The 17,367-nt window shown below is 39.6% G+C and overlaps 1 protein-coding gene across 1 annotated transcript in view; it reads left to right on the top strand.

The window, feature by feature from the left end:
* The first annotated feature begins 896 nt into the window (after positions 1–896).
* The window catches only part of PDK3 (pyruvate dehydrogenase kinase 3), a 53,816-nt gene continuing 37,345 nt past the window's right edge, over positions 897–17,367 (top strand). Inside the window, exon 1 of the mRNA XM_005516701.3 lies at positions 897–1,088. Coding sequence (XP_005516758.3) covers positions 983–1,088 — 106 coding nt within the window. The 5' untranslated portion in view covers positions 897–982. The remainder of the gene's footprint in view (positions 1,089–17,367) is intronic.

The following is a 17,367-nucleotide window of genomic DNA, read 5'->3' as shown; positions in this document are numbered from 1 at the left end:
AAGCTATAAGCGATATCCAGCTGTCAGAAGAAAAAAAACTTGTTGGTAGAATTGCCTTGTTAAGGTGCAGGGCTTGATATGCTGTGATGATCTCGGATTCAGAGGGAGGTTAACAAAGCTTGGGGAGAAGGATGCCCACTGATAGTGGCCACAAGGACATCTGGCAGAACTCCCAACATTAAGAAGAAGCAAATAAAGCCAACTCAGCAACTGTGCTGAAATCAGCTCCAGCTGGGTAAGAGGTAATTCTGGTAGGGGAAGATTGGGACCACTGACCCAGGAAATCCACTGTACCAGGAGAGAGACTGAACATGAGGGCTAATTAGCACGGCATGTGAGAGAATCATTAATCACTGATTAACAAGATAATACTGATTAATAAGAGAGCTATGTAACTTGTAGCCAGCGACCACTAATTATTTTGTTTGCTAGAATCTATAATTAGTAAAAAGTTTTGATAGTTGGTGTGCTTGATTCATGCAATACCAGTGAGCACCCAAGCTTATGCAACCCTGAAATAAAATAGTGTGTCCCTCGAGAGTATTATTATCGGGTTGTCACACAGCAGCTCATGAATCTGATTTTTGTGGACAACACGGCGGTGGAGTCACAGTCCTTGGAGGCGTTTAAGATTGGCGGTGCTGCTCAGCGCCATGGTGCAGTTGACACGGTGGTGTTCGGTCATAGCCTGGACTCAACAATCTCAGAGGTCTTCTCTGCCTGAGGGCAGTGATTGTGACTCTAAGGGCCGGCTCCGGCACCCGGCACTCCCCACACGAACCCCCCTCCGCTGCCCTCACGCGCCCGCCCCGCCCCGCCCCGTCCCCCGCGCGCCGACGTGCGCGTGCGCGGAGCGGGCGCGGCGCTCGCCCCTCCCGCCCGGCCGGGCCGGGCCGCGGGGCGCGACGGGCAGCGCGGGGCGGCCGCGCCCGGGCAGGAGCCGCCGCCGGCGGGAGCGCAGCGGAGCCGGGCGGTCCACGCCATGCGGCTGTGCGGGGCGCTGCTCAAGAACCCCATCCCCAAGCAGATCGAGTACTACTCGCGCTTCTCCCCCTCGCCCCTCTCCATCAAGCAATTCCTCGACTTCGGTGAGTGCCGGGGCCGCGAGGTGAGGGGGTGTGGGGGTGGCCGCGGCTCTCCCGGGGAGCGGCGGCGGCGGGCGCGCAGGCCCCGGTCCCCGGCCGCGGCTTCTCGGCCCGCATCGGGAGCGCGGCCGGGGCCCGGCCCGGCGGCCCCGCAGGCCCCGGGGCCCCGCGCTGACACCCCCCGGGGCCCGGGCGCGGTGTGGGCAGCTGGTGGCCAGCAAGCAGCCGCTGCTCACCTCGCCAAGGGACCGGGAGAGGCGGGCTTGACCCTCCTTCAATTGCATTATCCCCTGACACGGGTACCGTTGGGATGGGAATCAAAATTAGGGTTCCTGACCTGACGTTTTGTGAGCTTAGCGACTCTGAAGGAGAGAGTAAGTTAATGGTCTTGAGCATGAAAATTTAAACCTGCCGTGCAGAGATCGGCTTATTTACAGTTCGGGCATGAACTGTTAACCGCACTTGTATAGGAAACCTGTTTGTGTAAAATTCAGGAGCACTTCAGGAAATATTGCTGATGATACATATCGTTTTTCTTTTCAGAAGCCCTGGAATGAAATCCAGGAGTGGCTTGTGTTGCTGTTAAAAAACATGCTTCCATCTAGATAACGATAAACCCGTATCTTTATCGGAGGTTATTTGACTCTTGCTCTCTGACACGAGAGTTGTTGAGATTTTATTACCATATAAATATTGCTGATAGAGTGAATGTGAAGGCCCTGTGTAACATCGTGAAGCTTAACAGGGTGCTCCTTCATTCCACTCTTACAGTAAGGGTACAAAAGGACTAACATGAGCCAGTATTCAGCCAGAAAGTGATTAAAAGTGGATACAATTGCACAATTACAGCAATGGTATTAGTGAAAGAATGCTGTAAGTACAGAAAGCCAGTAATGAGCTTGATACATCCTCTCAATGAAACAGGGTTTTGTACCGTGAAAAAAACCCACCAAAACCCCTTGTCTCCACTTAAAGGAGAACCTGACTAGAACCTCTGCTTTCTTCTCTGGTCTCCATTCACCTGAGTTTGTTACCTCTTCCCCAGCCCTTCCTGTGCTGCTGGGCTTCTTCTTTAGCAGTGGTGCTTCTTACTCTGTGTCTTTCTGTACTGGCAAGAGCGATGGCCTAAAACTTAGAATATCTTTATTTTAGTCCTGGCACTAAACAAATTGTGTCACCTTTGCCTATTTGAAAGTTTTTAAATTGTAAATTTAAAATTTACAATTTAGGGTTTGTAAATTGTTGCTGAGGAAGTATTGGTGTTTGTGAGTCTTTTCAGTTGTGACTAAAGAGGTGTAAAGATTTCAGGATTTGCTTTAATGCCTTGGATGTTTGGATAAAAGTTTGCTTTTTGGTAAGGATTTCTACAGTTCTGTGTTGCCCTGCATTACTGTTTGCCTTTGGACATCTCTTCTGTAGCAGCCTTTTCATAATGCTGTGTTTGTTTTAACATTATAGTGCTGAATTACTTTATGGTCTTGTGATTCTCCAGAAGAAGTAGTTTTATTTTACAATTTTAAGCCTGGGTTATGTTACTGGAAATGAACAGAATCAGAACAGGACGTTACATACAGCCTGGCCAGCCTTATTCTTTAGACATGCTCCAGTTGTCACTGGATGTGTCATTGGAATCTTCTGTGTGTGGCTATGTATTTAAGGGTCTTCATGTCTTAAGACTGATGGGAAGATATCTAGTCATTGACATTTAAAACCTCTGAAGAAAAAAAAAAGTCTATGGTTTAGTCTTGGAAGGTCACTAGGAGTTTCTAAAATTAGTCAGTTTATGTTGTATCAACCTTGCTAAACCTATCACCTTGATCTTAATAAGTTTTATGGGCCACTTAACATCTCCACTTACTTAGTCTTTAGTGCCTGTATTTATTTGGGAAAACTCAAGTAGGAAAATTACAGCAGTTTAAGCAAATAGAACAAAACCCAGTGTAGTTACTTAACTTATGTCGTCCTAAACGTTTACAGCTTCGGGTAATTTCAAGTTCAGCTGGAGTCTTCAATAGGCCTAGAGGAAAAATTGACATCAAAATGTGAGTGATAGTGCAAAAGTTTTCCCACTTGAGGTGTGGAACACCTGGATAATATGCACCATGTCAGGGAACTGTGTTGCTTGTATCTGAGTTAGCCAAAAAAGAATTTGCTGGTGCTGCAAGGATGCAAATATTGAAGAGACCAAATATGCCAAGCATAAGAAGCATGATACTCAAGGTGCAGTTCAGTTGTGTTTGTTCATTTGTAAGAATGTTTAGTGGGAAGAAGACACTGTTTTGTGGTCACCTTATAGAGGCTATTTAGTGTCTCACTTCAAAAGAAACGGTCTTTTAAATTGACCTGTGTTAATGTAGTGCTTGTTTTACAAAAACATGACCGAATTTTCAACAAGTGTTGAAGAAGAGTATGCCCAAAGAAAATGTATGAATTACCCTGTCATGGCTGTCTGATTTTGTTGTCTGATGTAGATTTCTCATATGGAATTTGCACTTACTGTGATTTAGGTTTATGTGAAGAGAGTTTTTTGACTTAATTTCTGACAATAGTGAAACTACAATGTGTTCCTTATGTCCTTTTTTATATTTGTTTAGATTGAGTTGATTTATGCATTTGTAAAATTATGGTGAGCTGAGGAAGAGAAACTTTGTATTTCCTGTGAGCTGAAGGGTCTCTTCCGAGATAGTTGGTGGCAATTGGCTTTTTTTAACTACTGATTAGCAGTGTGTGTTGTATGGAACACAGTTGTGTGCATAGTGAGGCTGTAGAGTCTCTATTCCCTTCCAGTGATACAAATTAATGACATTTATTTTAAAACTTCCCTTTCTTAATTCAGCTATTTAAACCACTGTAAGAGACAGTTTGTTTAAAGTAGCTTGCTGTTACTAAAAACCTGTGAAGCAAACCAGAAGGCAGTAGTTGAAGCAGTGGCACTCGCTTGGTTTTTGTAGCTGAGCCCTGTTTGTGTCCATGTTCTGTTGAGCTTGCAGCTGCCATGTGTCAGAGGTTACTGTGCCGTGGGCTTGGGACCTCTGTGTGAGAAAGTCTGAGCGTTCACAGTGTACAGCTTTTTTCTTTCTTTCTGTGTGCACACTTTCTGTTTGCACACTCATGAATTCTGTTCAGGCAGTTTCTTTTGTTATGAAGTGCGTTTCCCAATCTTCTTGTGCAATCCCTCTCCTTTGCAAAAGAATGGCCTTCTGTAAGTGTATTTCAATATAAACAAATTTTGACCTTGTTTAATGCTAGCATGTTTATCCAGGCCTCCATAATTATTCTACTCTGGAAAAAAATACAAAATCTACCAATCGAATTCAGCTGTGTACTTTCAGACTTGAGTAGTTCCTCTGGAAGTTGTTTTGGTAGATTTCCAAGTGCAGCCATGCCTTAATGACCCAGACTAAATTAATTACTAAAATATCTTCTCTGAAATGAGCTTGTTAGTAGAGATGTCATCTAACAGTCAGATCCATGGATCTTTGTACATTTTGGGGGCTAGACTGAGAAAAAAATGCCATTCTGGAGATTAATATTCATGGAGCATCTCAGTTTAGTTTTGCTTCGGCATGTAAGGTGGGCCTTTGACAGTGATAGTTTAATCCAAAATACCCAATACTTAAGCAGCAACCACACAGATGGGTAACCAATCAGTCAGTCCCTTGCCTGGGAAGTAATAACCTGACTGTTTGAGGAAAGTAGAGTTGCTTTTCTAGGAGTGCCTTAGTATTTGAAACAGGCTCCCAGAGATGTGAGCTCCTGGTGCCTGCACTGCAGCCTGTCCTTGGCGTGAGCCAGATTGGGAGAGCTGCACGAGTGCTGAACCCTGCCCCAGCTGGCAAGTTCCACTCAGCTGCTTGTTCACGTCTGGGTACCTCAGTTGTCAGTAAAGTTACCGACAAATGTTTTGTCAAATAAATGATTGTACTGCAAAAGTTACGTACAATTAAGCACAAATGAAGAGATGAGTGAAGTATAAATGGTGTAATCCTTTGATCATGCATGAAAGAGTCATTTGAAGCTGTGCTAGTGCTGTGTTGTGAATGTGTGCCAGAATACTGTATTCATGTAATCCTCTCATTGCTGCTGTTCAGCTGACCAAGTGTCTGAGACCTGAGTCTGAGGTGTGTTTTGTCAGAACCATCTACTTCTACTATTGAAGCTGTCTTGGCCAGTTGTACCCAGCTATATTCTAGCCCGTTTTGTTTCATGTTTCAAATTAAATGCTTTGGATGAATTGTGTACCTAAGGGGTTAAACTTGTTTTTTGTTAGCTCTTTGAACATGTCATATATTAGTGTTCATGTACCACGCAGTTAGTACTCTAAGGAGTTTGGATAAAAAGCTGTGCTTGTGCTGAAGACAGAAGATAGTGAATCACAGTGAATTCTTGTTGTGGAATGTGACTTAGGAGATCCTGATTTTGTAGGTTATAATCAAAATATTTGTGGTGACTGCTGCAGTTAGTGGCATTGAAAAATATCACAAAGGTTGTAATTTAGTAATTTTACTGTACTGAGAACAGCTGAGCATGCAGCAGATAATCACAATGAGTGCATGGAACTGTTGTGCTTTGGGGCATATCTGGAGGAAAACATGATTGGTAGATACTTCTCATTTTTTAAATACAGTTTTTTGTAGGAAATTGTTTAGTTTTTGTGACATCTATTAATCTTACCTGTCTTGGGGAAACATGTAGGCCTCTTCCAAAATGATACAAAGAGCAAACCAGGTATCAGTATTGCTGTTGGTTGCTGCAATTTGTAGGAGCAATATTAGATTGGGGTTTTGCAAGAGTCTTTATGCTTCATGTTGCCTTCTTGATAGAGGCATGGATCTGAGCTGAAAGCCTGCCACTGGAGAGGTAGCTGGAAGATAGTTTGAACATGTGGGGGTAGGAAAGTGGAGATCAAAACCTGCCTTGTCTCCAAATAAAATTATTAATCTCATGAAAGATGTCTTTTGGAAGATTTTTCTACACAAAAAGATACTGGAAAAAATTTATTGGTTTGGAGTTTTTTTTTAATAGAACGTTAGTGGAGAGACTGTGCATCTATAGCACAAGCAAAGTTTAGGGCTAAAAGATCTTAAATAATTACCTTCTATTTAATGGTTGTGGCTGTGCTTTTTCTGCTGCTCACTGTGCATGGTCCTTAAAATCTTAGACTTGATTTAAATGCATCTTTAAAACAAAAATACCCTCTTAGCACAAATGTTAACCATTGGTATGCTGACCACTGAGTGGGATTAGGAAGATGAATGCTAGTCAGACATTACTGTCTTTTATTTTCATCTGACTGGCTTCAGCTTCCATCCAGCAATTTCATTAGAGCTTTTTTTTGGTAGTTTGGGATCCTTTGATGCCTGGAATATTTTCACTGTGTGATATATGTACGTTGTGCTGGAGTTATCTTTCTTGATTTTGTAAAGACAAATACATTAAATGAGCTGTTTTAAGCCTTATGAAAATACCATGGAATTAACTTTTGTGACTTTTCCAGAATTTTTAGTATTGTTCTTCAAATATGTCTTTTAGAGCTTTAAATGGAATCTCTTTAGGGGTTTTATGGAATATTGGATTGAAATTGTTTTACTGCTGTGCAGTTTTTAACCTTGAAAGGCTACCAGTGACAGCTGGATGTGCAAGCTGGATTGTCTGTCTGCTTTTGTTCTTGAATTCTTGCAGTTACCACTTTTCCATGTTCAGTCCTTCATTCCCTAGATCTGGGCATGAATAAAGTTTGCATTTCAGAACATTAAAAGGGGTTTTCTTTGAATGGGTTATAGCACAGCAAGTAAGCTGGAAGCCTTTCTGATGCAACTGTTATTTATAACCTGTTCCTGTTTACAACTGCCACTTGCTGGCAGGCAGTGATGTTCCAATACTATATTTAATATTGAAGGGTTTTATAAGGCCTAATATTGATTGTTTTGAAGGTCTGGAAGAGTCATTGTGATTAAGTAACTTTGTTCAGCAGTTACTATTGAACTGTGATATAATAGAGATATTTGTGTGTGGGAGTGCTGTATAATACTAGATTGTGATGCATTTCATTTACAGAATTATCTGTATCACTTTTACAGTGACTTACCACTTTTACAGGCTGTTTATTCAATAAATGAATACTTAATTTCTTAATTACTTAATTTTCAACATATTCTGAATTCCGTATTTTAGTGTTGTTATAGTACAAATTCCATAAATTGCTGTAGATGATCAAACTGGATCACCAAGGTAATTTTTTTTTTTGTCATAAAGCCTAAGCATTGAAAATTCTGCCTTGATTAGGGGGTTTGGCTGGCCACTCTTGCCTAAGAGGCATAGGCTAGTTGTCTACAAGTGAGCATCGCTTAGCTGGTGGAATTGCTTTAGTTTTGTTTCCCAAAACAGCAGAAAATTTATCAGTCTGTGTTCTGTTTGTCTATGGACTGATCAGAGGAGCTGTGCAGTCCTCTGCCTTGGGATGCTGGGAATGGAAGGCTCTTTCCCTGCCCATGGACATGTCTGCATGCTTGAGGTTTTTTTTTGTATTCCCTGAAGATGGTATGGCGTGTAAGCACACAGCTGACTGTCTTGGGTGAAAGAGAGAGGACATTCCCATCTGCATGAAGCAATAAACAATGCCAGTGGGTTTGTTTATTCTTTTTAGCAAGTAACAGAAGCAATGGAGAATGCTGCTTGACAGAAATTGAGGGCTTGGGAAGCTTCTTTCTAGAGGGACAAAAAGGTAGGATTTGTAGCTCTTGAAGATCTAAGAATATTTGGGCCATGTTTTTCTTCTAGAAGTGGTAGAAATTGTTGAAATGCCTTCTTTAGGGTAGATTTAAGCTAATAAGGAGGCACTTGAAAATCTGAAATTTAATTTTCAATAAAATGAACATGAATTTGGTAGCATTCCTTCTCTGGAATGGAAGAACTGAGAGTCAGTGATTTAAAAATAGTGTAACTTTTACAAGCCTAGAAAACAGGGTGATAGGGTCTCTCCTAAGACATAAGGAGGAGTATAAGATGATCTGTCAGTTTGAGAAAGAGCAATTCTGACGTAGACAAAAGATAAAGCAGTAGAACAGTGTTAGGATTTCCAGAAACACTGTTGATTAAAAAAACATATGAAAGTGGAAGCAAGGACGTCTGTCTTGGGTTGCAGTACAAATAACAGCCAAGGTGAAAAGTCATGGGACAGAAAAGGAGATAAAAAGATGTTGAGATAATTTATAGTAATTGGGGAGAATGCTGAAGTGAAACATTTACTCGGTAAATGTAGGTACTGATAAAGAATCTTGAATTTGTATTTGATTTGGTCTTCAGAAAAAGATGAATTGTATCCAGAAACATAAAGGAAATCACAACTCTCCCCTGACCCAAAATTTAGATAAGCTGAAATATGTCTAGATCCTCTTGGCTTAGTGGGTTCCAGTGAAAGTAAATCAGTTCTGTGTGATGTGAGTAGCTGAACACTTCTGCAAACATGTGTGGCCTGGTGCAGCACAGGTGGTGCTTATGTGCCATGGAAATAATGAATGGTGATGGCCCCAAGGTTTTTTAAGTGGGAAAATACACTGCTTGTCTTTCAGAGAAAAGGAAGAGGAGGACATAAGAATTAAATCAGGTTGACTGAAGTAGCTAAAAAAGAGATGAAGCTAATAATGAAGTAATACATAGATAAGCACCAAGAGATAATAAGGTAATAAAGAGACAATAGATTGTGTTGGCCTGGTCTAATTTCCAAGTTAATTTGGTGTATGCTAAGGCAGTAATAATAGGTGCTGTACCTTGCTTTTTATGAAGTTTGGCACAGCCCCATGTGACATGCTTAATTAAAAACAAACAAAACTCAATGTACAAAATAATGGAATAACTTCAAGGTAAGGTTGTTACATCAGATGTTCAGTGTTATGGTGGGTTGACCCCATCCAGCAGCTGAGCACCCACCCAGGTGCTTGCTCCCCTTCTTTCATTCCCCACTGGCACAGGGAGAGAAAAGGGAGGGCAAAAATGAGAAAGCTTATGGGTTGAGAACAAGAGAGTTTAAGAAGTAAAGCCAAGAGGAAGAGAAACAAGTGATGCACAGGCAGTCACTTGCCACCTCCCAGAAGCGGAGCTGTGCCCAGGCAGTCACTGTGTGATGGACATCTTGGGGGACAAAGCCAACCAGTTTGTTATTGCTGGGCATGGCATCGTGTCATATAGAACATCCCTTTGTCCAGCTCAGGTCAGCTGTCCTGGCTCTGTCCCCATCCAGCCTGGTACCCAGCCCCAGCCCTACTTGCTGGGGTAGAGATTGAGTGCAGGAGAGAGGAAAGCTGTGCAGGTGTGTTCAGCCATAGCCCAAACTCAGCTGTATCACCAACACTTGGAGTTACAGCTCTGAGGCACAGCCCCTTCTGGGCACTGTGAGGAAAACTGGCTCCAGCAGCCAGCTCACACAGATGTTGATGAACAATAATTCATAAACACTTTACATTGCGCTAGCAGTCATTGATCTTCACATGACTGTGTTGTGAAAAGTGAATAGTACGTTTCCAGTCCCTCTTAAATCAGCATAATCCATCATAAAATTAGGCATAGGTTTTGTTTTATCTAATTCCCCAGTTACTCTATTAGAACAGCTTTTCTTGTTGCCAGTTATGCTTAATATAATGGCCTTTTTTGAAAGCCACCTTTTTCTCAAAACTGCTGAAATATTTTACAGGCTGCTACTTATCCTTTTTAAAATGTTTGGTTTTTTGTATATATCTGGAGTCAGTTAAATGCAATTTTTCTTTTTGGAAATACTAGGTTGAAAGGATGAATTAGAGCACTGAACTGTGACTCTTGAGATATAGTTCTCCTTTTTCTGATGCTTGGTGTGTTATAAGAGGCTATTTTACACACTCTTGTTTCCTTTAAACCTTTCTATGTAAATGTGACATTCTCTCACGTTCCTTTGCTCTGTTTAAATTATTTTCTGTTACTTTGTAGTCAATATAAAAAAAGTGACACAGTATTATAAATATTTTCACTGAGTTAATTCATTAAAATATTAGGCTTGTGCAAATGATAATTGGTATTTTTCAGAATTAGGTTTAAGACTGAATAGAGAGGTAAAATTTTTTTGCTAAAAATAATTTATATTTTAACTGTGACTTGTTTGGGTTAGTCTTGCTTATGCTTTTCTGAAAGATTTTTATAGACTTCAAGAATATCTTCAAACTCTGATAAATAGCAATGACATAGAGGAATCCTCTAATCTTTTTTGTAATGTGGTTTGTTAATTATCAGAAGTGTTTTGAAATAAGATGTGTAACCATGTAATTCATTTCACCTCAGTGAGACTGAAGGGAAACTGGAGCATGTGGTAATGGCAGTATTTTTATGTAATTGGTTTTAACTGTGTGAGCCTTTGCTCATAAACGTTAATTTTATTTATGCCAGGGATTTGGAATAGCTTTTTCTTTGGCAGGTTGTCAGGAACTGGAGGATAAAGCAGGGATTTGTATTTTTCTGGAATGGTTAGAGAGAATTATGGAAGTTTTTCATAAAGGTTAGGAAGGAAGTTGTCGAAGTTGTGAGAGCTTAGGGAGAGTGTTAAAAATTTGGAACATCTAATTATAATCTCCAGTGAGAAATAGATTTTTACCTCTTATGGGAGAAGAAGGTGATTATAAGACCCAGGAAGCACAAGTCAGTCTTTTCTGGTCAGTTTCTTGTAAGAGAAGCTGATCAGAGCATCAGAAGGGGAATAAGGTTTTTTCAACTTGCTGCTTTAAGCCTCATCTACATTAAAAAAAAAAAAAAAAAAAAGTTTTAAATTTGAAATTTGTTGTAAAATTTTGCATCTCACCAGAGCAAAACACAAATTTTGTTTCGTCCGGGGTCTCCTGTTTGAAAGCCATGGAGCCCCTTGGCAGTGCAGGCCAGGGCTGCTGTGCCACCTCTGTGCTCCTCTGACTGCTGCTCCCTGCTTCGGTCTAGCAGTGCTGGTGGAAGAGCTGATACAGCCTGCAGAGCCATGTTGTTTTGGTTTTGTTTGTCTACTTTAGAAGCCCCTTGTGACTGGCCAGGGAAGGAGTCTGGGTTGTACAAATCATTCTAAGATCAAGAACCTGATCAGGACCATGGTTTCTCCTGCGAACGTTTTGGCTCTTTGTCAGTCATTTTCTGAGGGGAGTGCCTGTGATAATGACGAGACATAGCTTTGCTGCTGAAATGATTCACCCTGACTTTCAGCCTACTCCCAAATTGCTCAAAGGAAAGATGGGTCTATACGTCTAAAAATAATACAGCCTGTAACTGGTTGAATGCCTCTGCATTAAACTTTATAGAGACTTTTGATTACTGTGTTGTCTCTTGGCAAATGTATTAAAATACTCAAAAAGTTATTTTGTTAGAACTGAGTGGTAAACAGCTAAACATGAGTTTTAGATCAGGGAAGCCTATTTTAAAAATTCATGCTTTTATTTTAATTTGGGTTGTTCTGTTTAACAGTACACAGTGCTGGTTTACAGCTTTGACAAGTGGTTATCTGATAATCCATTCCTCTTGAGAGGTACAAACGTGTCTTCACTTGAGTCTTTTCTGTGACAGGAAGGCTGTGGCTGTAGGAGTTAAAATTCATTATTGCAGAGTATTGTGCATCTGTTAATTCCTCCTGTTGATCTGTTCCAGATCAGCAGTAAGTTAAGCTGCTTTCCAGCACAGTCAGTTTCATACAGAGCACCATTCACTTGAAACAGGCTTACTGGAGTTGACAAGTTATATAATGTTGTTATTATTATTTATTATGAAATTAGTGTATAGCTAATATGATAGTAGATGTAATGATTCACTTCATGTTGAGCTATCCTGCTGTGCTAAGGACAGGTAGCTGACATTTTTACTTTACCTGCATTTATATGAAAACATGAACTGACTTTTTCTCGATGCCAGTGGTATTCCTTAACATGGGCATAGTAATTAATACACATAAGACATAAACCAGCTCCCACTTAGGGGTTTTGGAAATAAGTGGAGATAAGTTTTTTTCTGTATACAAATTCAAGAGTAGTTGTATTTATTTTTCAGCTTTTTAAGTTCAAAAGTCTAGACATTGATTTTGAATGGGATTTGGTCTGGTCATTCAGACAACAGGATATAGGCTAATATATTCTCCTGAGTGAATGCTATGCAGAAATTTTCCTTTGGAGCAGAAAGTGAGCATTGCAGTTGCCCTGCTAGCTAAAGAGTTCTTGAATGTGATGCTCGAATTGCAGAAATTTGAAATAGTTTATAAAGCTCAACTGTTTCAGTACTTCAGCCCTTGTTTTATCCATATGCTGTATCATGTGACTGCTGGAAAATTTAACTGGAAAGCTAAATAACATGTGAGCTTTCTAGTTTGGATTGCACTTAGCAGTGAAATGGCACAGAGTGCAAATCAGTGGCCGTACAGTGGTAATAACTGAGTTCTCATCTGTGAACATAAACCATGTAGATTGAGAAGATCTCAAGCACCCCTGCTGGAATGCTTTCCTCTAGGCTGAAAAGGCCCAACTAGACACGGGAGTTGGGCTGAAGAAGAGAAGCAAGTATTTGGGAAAGATTACTTGCAGACTTCAGTTCCTCTGGCTTTAGGTTGGTTTTCTGGCAGTAGTTGTTTGACAGAACTTAATTGACTATATAAAAATGATATGTTTATTATAGTTCAGTAAGATCTAAAATTTTTTTTTTAATTTTTCAAGTTTCATTTTTTGCAACTTCAGAATTTCTCTGGTTTCTGTACTGACATAGAAACAATCTCTTACTGTGGTAAGTGAAGGCATGCCCTTAAAACAGGACACTTACATGGAACAATTGCAAGGGTTGGTGGAAGTAGCCTTAGTGAGCAGTAATGGAACTTGGGCTGAAGCTTAATCCTGAGGTGTCTAAAAAGAGTCTGAATACCTGAGGTAGTGTGGTTTGGATCCTTAAATATCAGATCCTCTGTCTGTAGGCTACAGAGTTGGAACAGAGCAGCTGTGCAGGCTGTAGTTGCTATTCTGTAGCACAGCGTGATAGGTCCCATTTCAAAACACAGATTTCTTATAGGTAGTATGTGGTAGGGAGTGAGGGTCTACAAGAGACAACATCTATTATATCCTATGTGTTCCTTTTCCACTTGCTTCAACATCTTCATTGGGTTTTACAAAGCCATGTCTGGTAGCAAGTAAACAAATCCTGTATATTTTTTGTGGTATTGGTATTTTTAGAGCTTGGTGAGATAAATATCTAGAGAGTATGCTGAAAATATAATCATTTCCGTTGGGGAATAGGAATGATTTTAAGCTCACACTTGTTTTGGTGGGTTTTATTTTGTAGCCACATTTATTGGGACTGTGCAAACATAGCTTGTTTGTCTTTTAATAAATAGCCCATGTTCCTGAAACGGTGTGTAATCGTTGGAATTCAACTATTCTTCTTAACTTCTGTTTTCCTACCTTCAGCAGCAAGTTATTAGCTATCAATTTTAGCTTTTGATCAGTCTGCTCTGATGCATTGATCTTTTTGCATATTCTTTTGAAGATCTATTTATACTTCTGCTTCACTTTGTTTTGTTTGCCTATACAGGAGTTAAGAAATATTCTGGAAGCTCAAGAGAAGAAAGTAGATATGGTTGGTCACTCCTGCTTTCCTGTCTTTCTTCCTTTATTTTGCCCTATCTAAAATCAGCAGTAGTAGTTTCTGATTTTTTTTATGGATTCTGGATGAAGCCCCTTGTTTCTGGTGTACAACAGGTGGGTCTTTGCTTTTGAGTCTTAAAGTAGTACAGTGTCTGTCTCTGCTGCTCAGTACATAGTTAATGGGGAGAACTAGACCTCTGCCTGCAGTGCAAAGACTGAAAAGAGCACTTTGTTTCTACTTTTCCTGCCTCCTCTGACAGATGAGTTAATATTTAGAAGCTACTGATGCTTTTATGATGTGACCTTGGCAGTCCAGTGACAACCTGGGGATGTGGCAATTGTACTAGGTTTTTGAACTAGGTGACTTTGACCATCATTGTGAAGGACTGTTGTTGGAGTCTGTTCTCAAACGGGTATTCATGAATGTGGGAATCTGGCAGCTGAACTGAAGAGCGTTGGAACTAGAGTTCATGGTCTCTTTCTGCATTTCTGCCCTCTTCTGCAGCAGAATGGAGGTTTGTGTAGAGCCTTCTGTATGGAACTAATCCTTTTATAATGTGAACCTTGGACAGCACAGTATTGCTCTGGCTCTTTGTAGAATTTGCCAGAATTGGATCAGGGCCTGCTGCATGTGTGTGAAAAGCCTCTGCATTGTTTGTGCCTCTTGTTGCAGGAACCAGAGCAAAAGTTTTGTCTAAGTTAAGCTTTGCAAGAGTTGTCTAATTTGCTTTCTATTTCTTAGCACTGTGGAGTAAAAGGTAAAAGTGAGAAACAGAAGAGATGAATTAATGTTAGAGAAGAGTTGAATCCAGAGAGGAGAAAAGAGAGTAGTAGAGAAAACTGAGAGTAGAACTCTGTTTCCTGAGTTTCCTTTGAATGGAAGGTCCACCAGTGATAACATTGATAACCCTGAAACATTTCACTTTTAATTCTTTTTCTTTCTGATGGCATTACATGTAGAAGTTCTAATACATTCAAGTCTGTTTTTGTGACCTGTGCTACCACAAAGGTTCTGGGTCATGTTTTATTAATATGCTTTTCTTAAGTTTTTTTCTCCCTCTGATACCTGTCTAGTTGAGTAAATGGCTTGATTCATTTTTGGTGGAAACATGTAACACTTTTTCATGTCTGGAAAAATTGATTTAATATTAAATGTCTTCTTCTGGGTGAACTTACTTTTAAATTTTAATGTGTAAGTTTATTTACATTTTCAGCTTAAACTTGTGCTGTGGCAGTCACATCATTCTTCAGGTGTATCATATTTCACTGCATAAGCAAATCCACCAACACTCATGAACCGTGACCATTCCAAATGCAGCAGTGTTTGTACAGGTACACTGCATTTTTAGAAACCCTGTGTCTGTCATGAGTAAGACTGCTACACTGAAGGTTGTCCATAGAATATTCTTCACTGACCTTAGTTTGATGTAAAGTCCAAGAGACTGCTGTTTAGATCTTTGTTTAACTTATGTATTTTCTTATTTTCACTATGTTGAAGGCTATGTCTGTTGTCAGTCCATTACATTGACTTGTTTTTAAACAAAATTGTCTCAAGATTGGCATCACGGTTTCTCTTTGGTGCTAGTTTTGAGTTGAAGGTTTGAAAGTGGCAGAGAGGAGTCCACAAATATGCTTTTCTCTGTGGCTTTTATATAGGGTAACTAATGAGCCCAGACAGCTAAGATTGTTCAGAAGATTGAAGGTGGTAGAACATTTATTAAACAGTTCATTTTTTTAAACCAATGGTGACGCTTGACATTTCTTTCAGTTTTTGTGCTAGCTATGCATACAATAGTAATAACTTGAGGATTAGTTCCTTTACAGATAGCTTGCTTTTTATTGTCATTTTTCTGTCAAAGCAGCTATTATTATATAACTTAATTTATGCAGTATATTCTGTGTTTTTGCAAACTCTGACTTGCTTCAGAGTTTTGACTTTTTACTTGTTTCCCTGTGCAAATTTGCACTGCTTTCGCTTTGCAAGTGATTAACAAAATATGAGGTGATCACTTTCTTCCCCTTGGGTCATGAGAGAATTAGGGCTACAATGAACGTTAGGCTGTGTTAAATCTAATCTCGTTTCAGAGACTGACTCAACTAGCTTAGTGTAATTTTGGGCAGATGTCTACCTTCACTAATAAGAGACATGCCTAAATCAAATCAAGTTGGTCTCTTTTTTTCTCAGGAAGTTTCTGCAAATTAAGAGTTGAATCTTCTGCAGTTTAAGTCTAATGCTTGTTTGGTTCTTGATGGACAAGATTAGTGCTGCCTCCTCTGTAGTGACCAGTGAGGCCTTCGAGAGCATTGCTGTGTTATTTGTTTCTTCTTAAGTAAATCCATCAGATTCACTAATTTCTGTGTCACAGACTTCTGTTGCATCCATCTGTGCTTTAAGAAGAAGCTCAAAAAATCGTGTAATTTACCAGTAGAGTGGGATATTTTATGTGTGCTTTTCCTTTATCCTGTTGGATCAAATTCTGGGTTAAGTTGCAGGCACTGTAGGTATGATCTTAAAGTTTTTTAATCATTTTGAAAGTGCAACTTCCTTAAGAGTAAAAATTTGAAGGTAATCTAGCCTCTTGACCCTGAATTAACACCTAATCCCTTAGAAAATGTAATTACATTATGGGGTTATTTTCTACCAGGAAGAATAGTATGGGATTGCTTTGTTCCCTGCAGTAGAGCAGACCTCTAACAAAGAGGTTGTATCCTGTCTGGTTTGTTCTTTTTGTTGCCTTAATGTGATACTTGTTGAAAGAAACTTTTTCAATGCCTGACTTAAGAATTTGGTCTGTGCAATTACTCCACTTAAAGCCACAAAACTGAATTATTGTTCAATTGCAATCGAGTATTGCTGTTTTACAGACAGTGGGAAACAAATGGTGGTGGTGTGTGCAAAATTCATGAACCCTATGTATCATGAGATGCCTTACTTTATTTCTTGGCTTTGTGGAAAAGAAGTGTTTCACTTTGAGTCTTCTAGTATTTCCATTTTCAGTTTCTTAAAAACATACTTTATAAAGAGTTTAAATTTTTGGAAATAGAACAGAATACAGCCCTTGATGCCTTGTGTAGTGTAGTTACCACTAGGGCGTAGAATGACTATTCTTTCTTCCATTTGAGTTTATACAAAGGTAAGTGGGTTTATATTGTTTCATATATTAGTGTTTCTGAGTAACTTATCGAGGTTTGCAGTGTAAATCAAGGAGGGATTATTCACAAACCTAACTTGCACTTTAACCTTGAGAGAGTGATTTCAAATCCTTTAAATTGAATTCCTTTAAACTGAAATTGTTAGATTTAGACTGGCTTTAGCCTTTGCTGTTTTAAGACAAAAGCCTGATGCTGGCAATGTGTGTTGACCCAGCTGGAGTCATAACAAAACAAGAAAGATGGTTGTATATTTGGAAAAATAGATGTAATTACTAGATCAAAATTAAAGCCAGCCTTTGAAAAAAATTAAACAGACTGTAGGTTAAACATGCAGAAGTCTCATTGCAGCTCATTAGAATGCTGTTTCTGGAAATATCTTTAGAACTTAGACTTACTTTATCATACAAGCAACTATCATGTAATTTATAATAAATTATATTAAGAAAATACCAAACATATAGACTGAGGGATTTTTTTACATAATCTGCTGTCCCTTCTTTTGATGGAAGTGGTTG

Source organism: Pseudopodoces humilis, chromosome 2 (genome assembly GCF_049639895.1).
Source record: "Pseudopodoces humilis isolate 2021_Gansu_Grassland_sample_001 chromosome 2, ASM4963989v1, whole genome shotgun sequence".
Classification (NCBI taxonomy): Eukaryota; Metazoa; Chordata; class Aves; order Passeriformes; family Paridae; genus Pseudopodoces; species Pseudopodoces humilis.
Note: the sequence above shows the minus strand (reverse complement) of the source record. Positions and strands in the feature narration are given on the sequence as shown.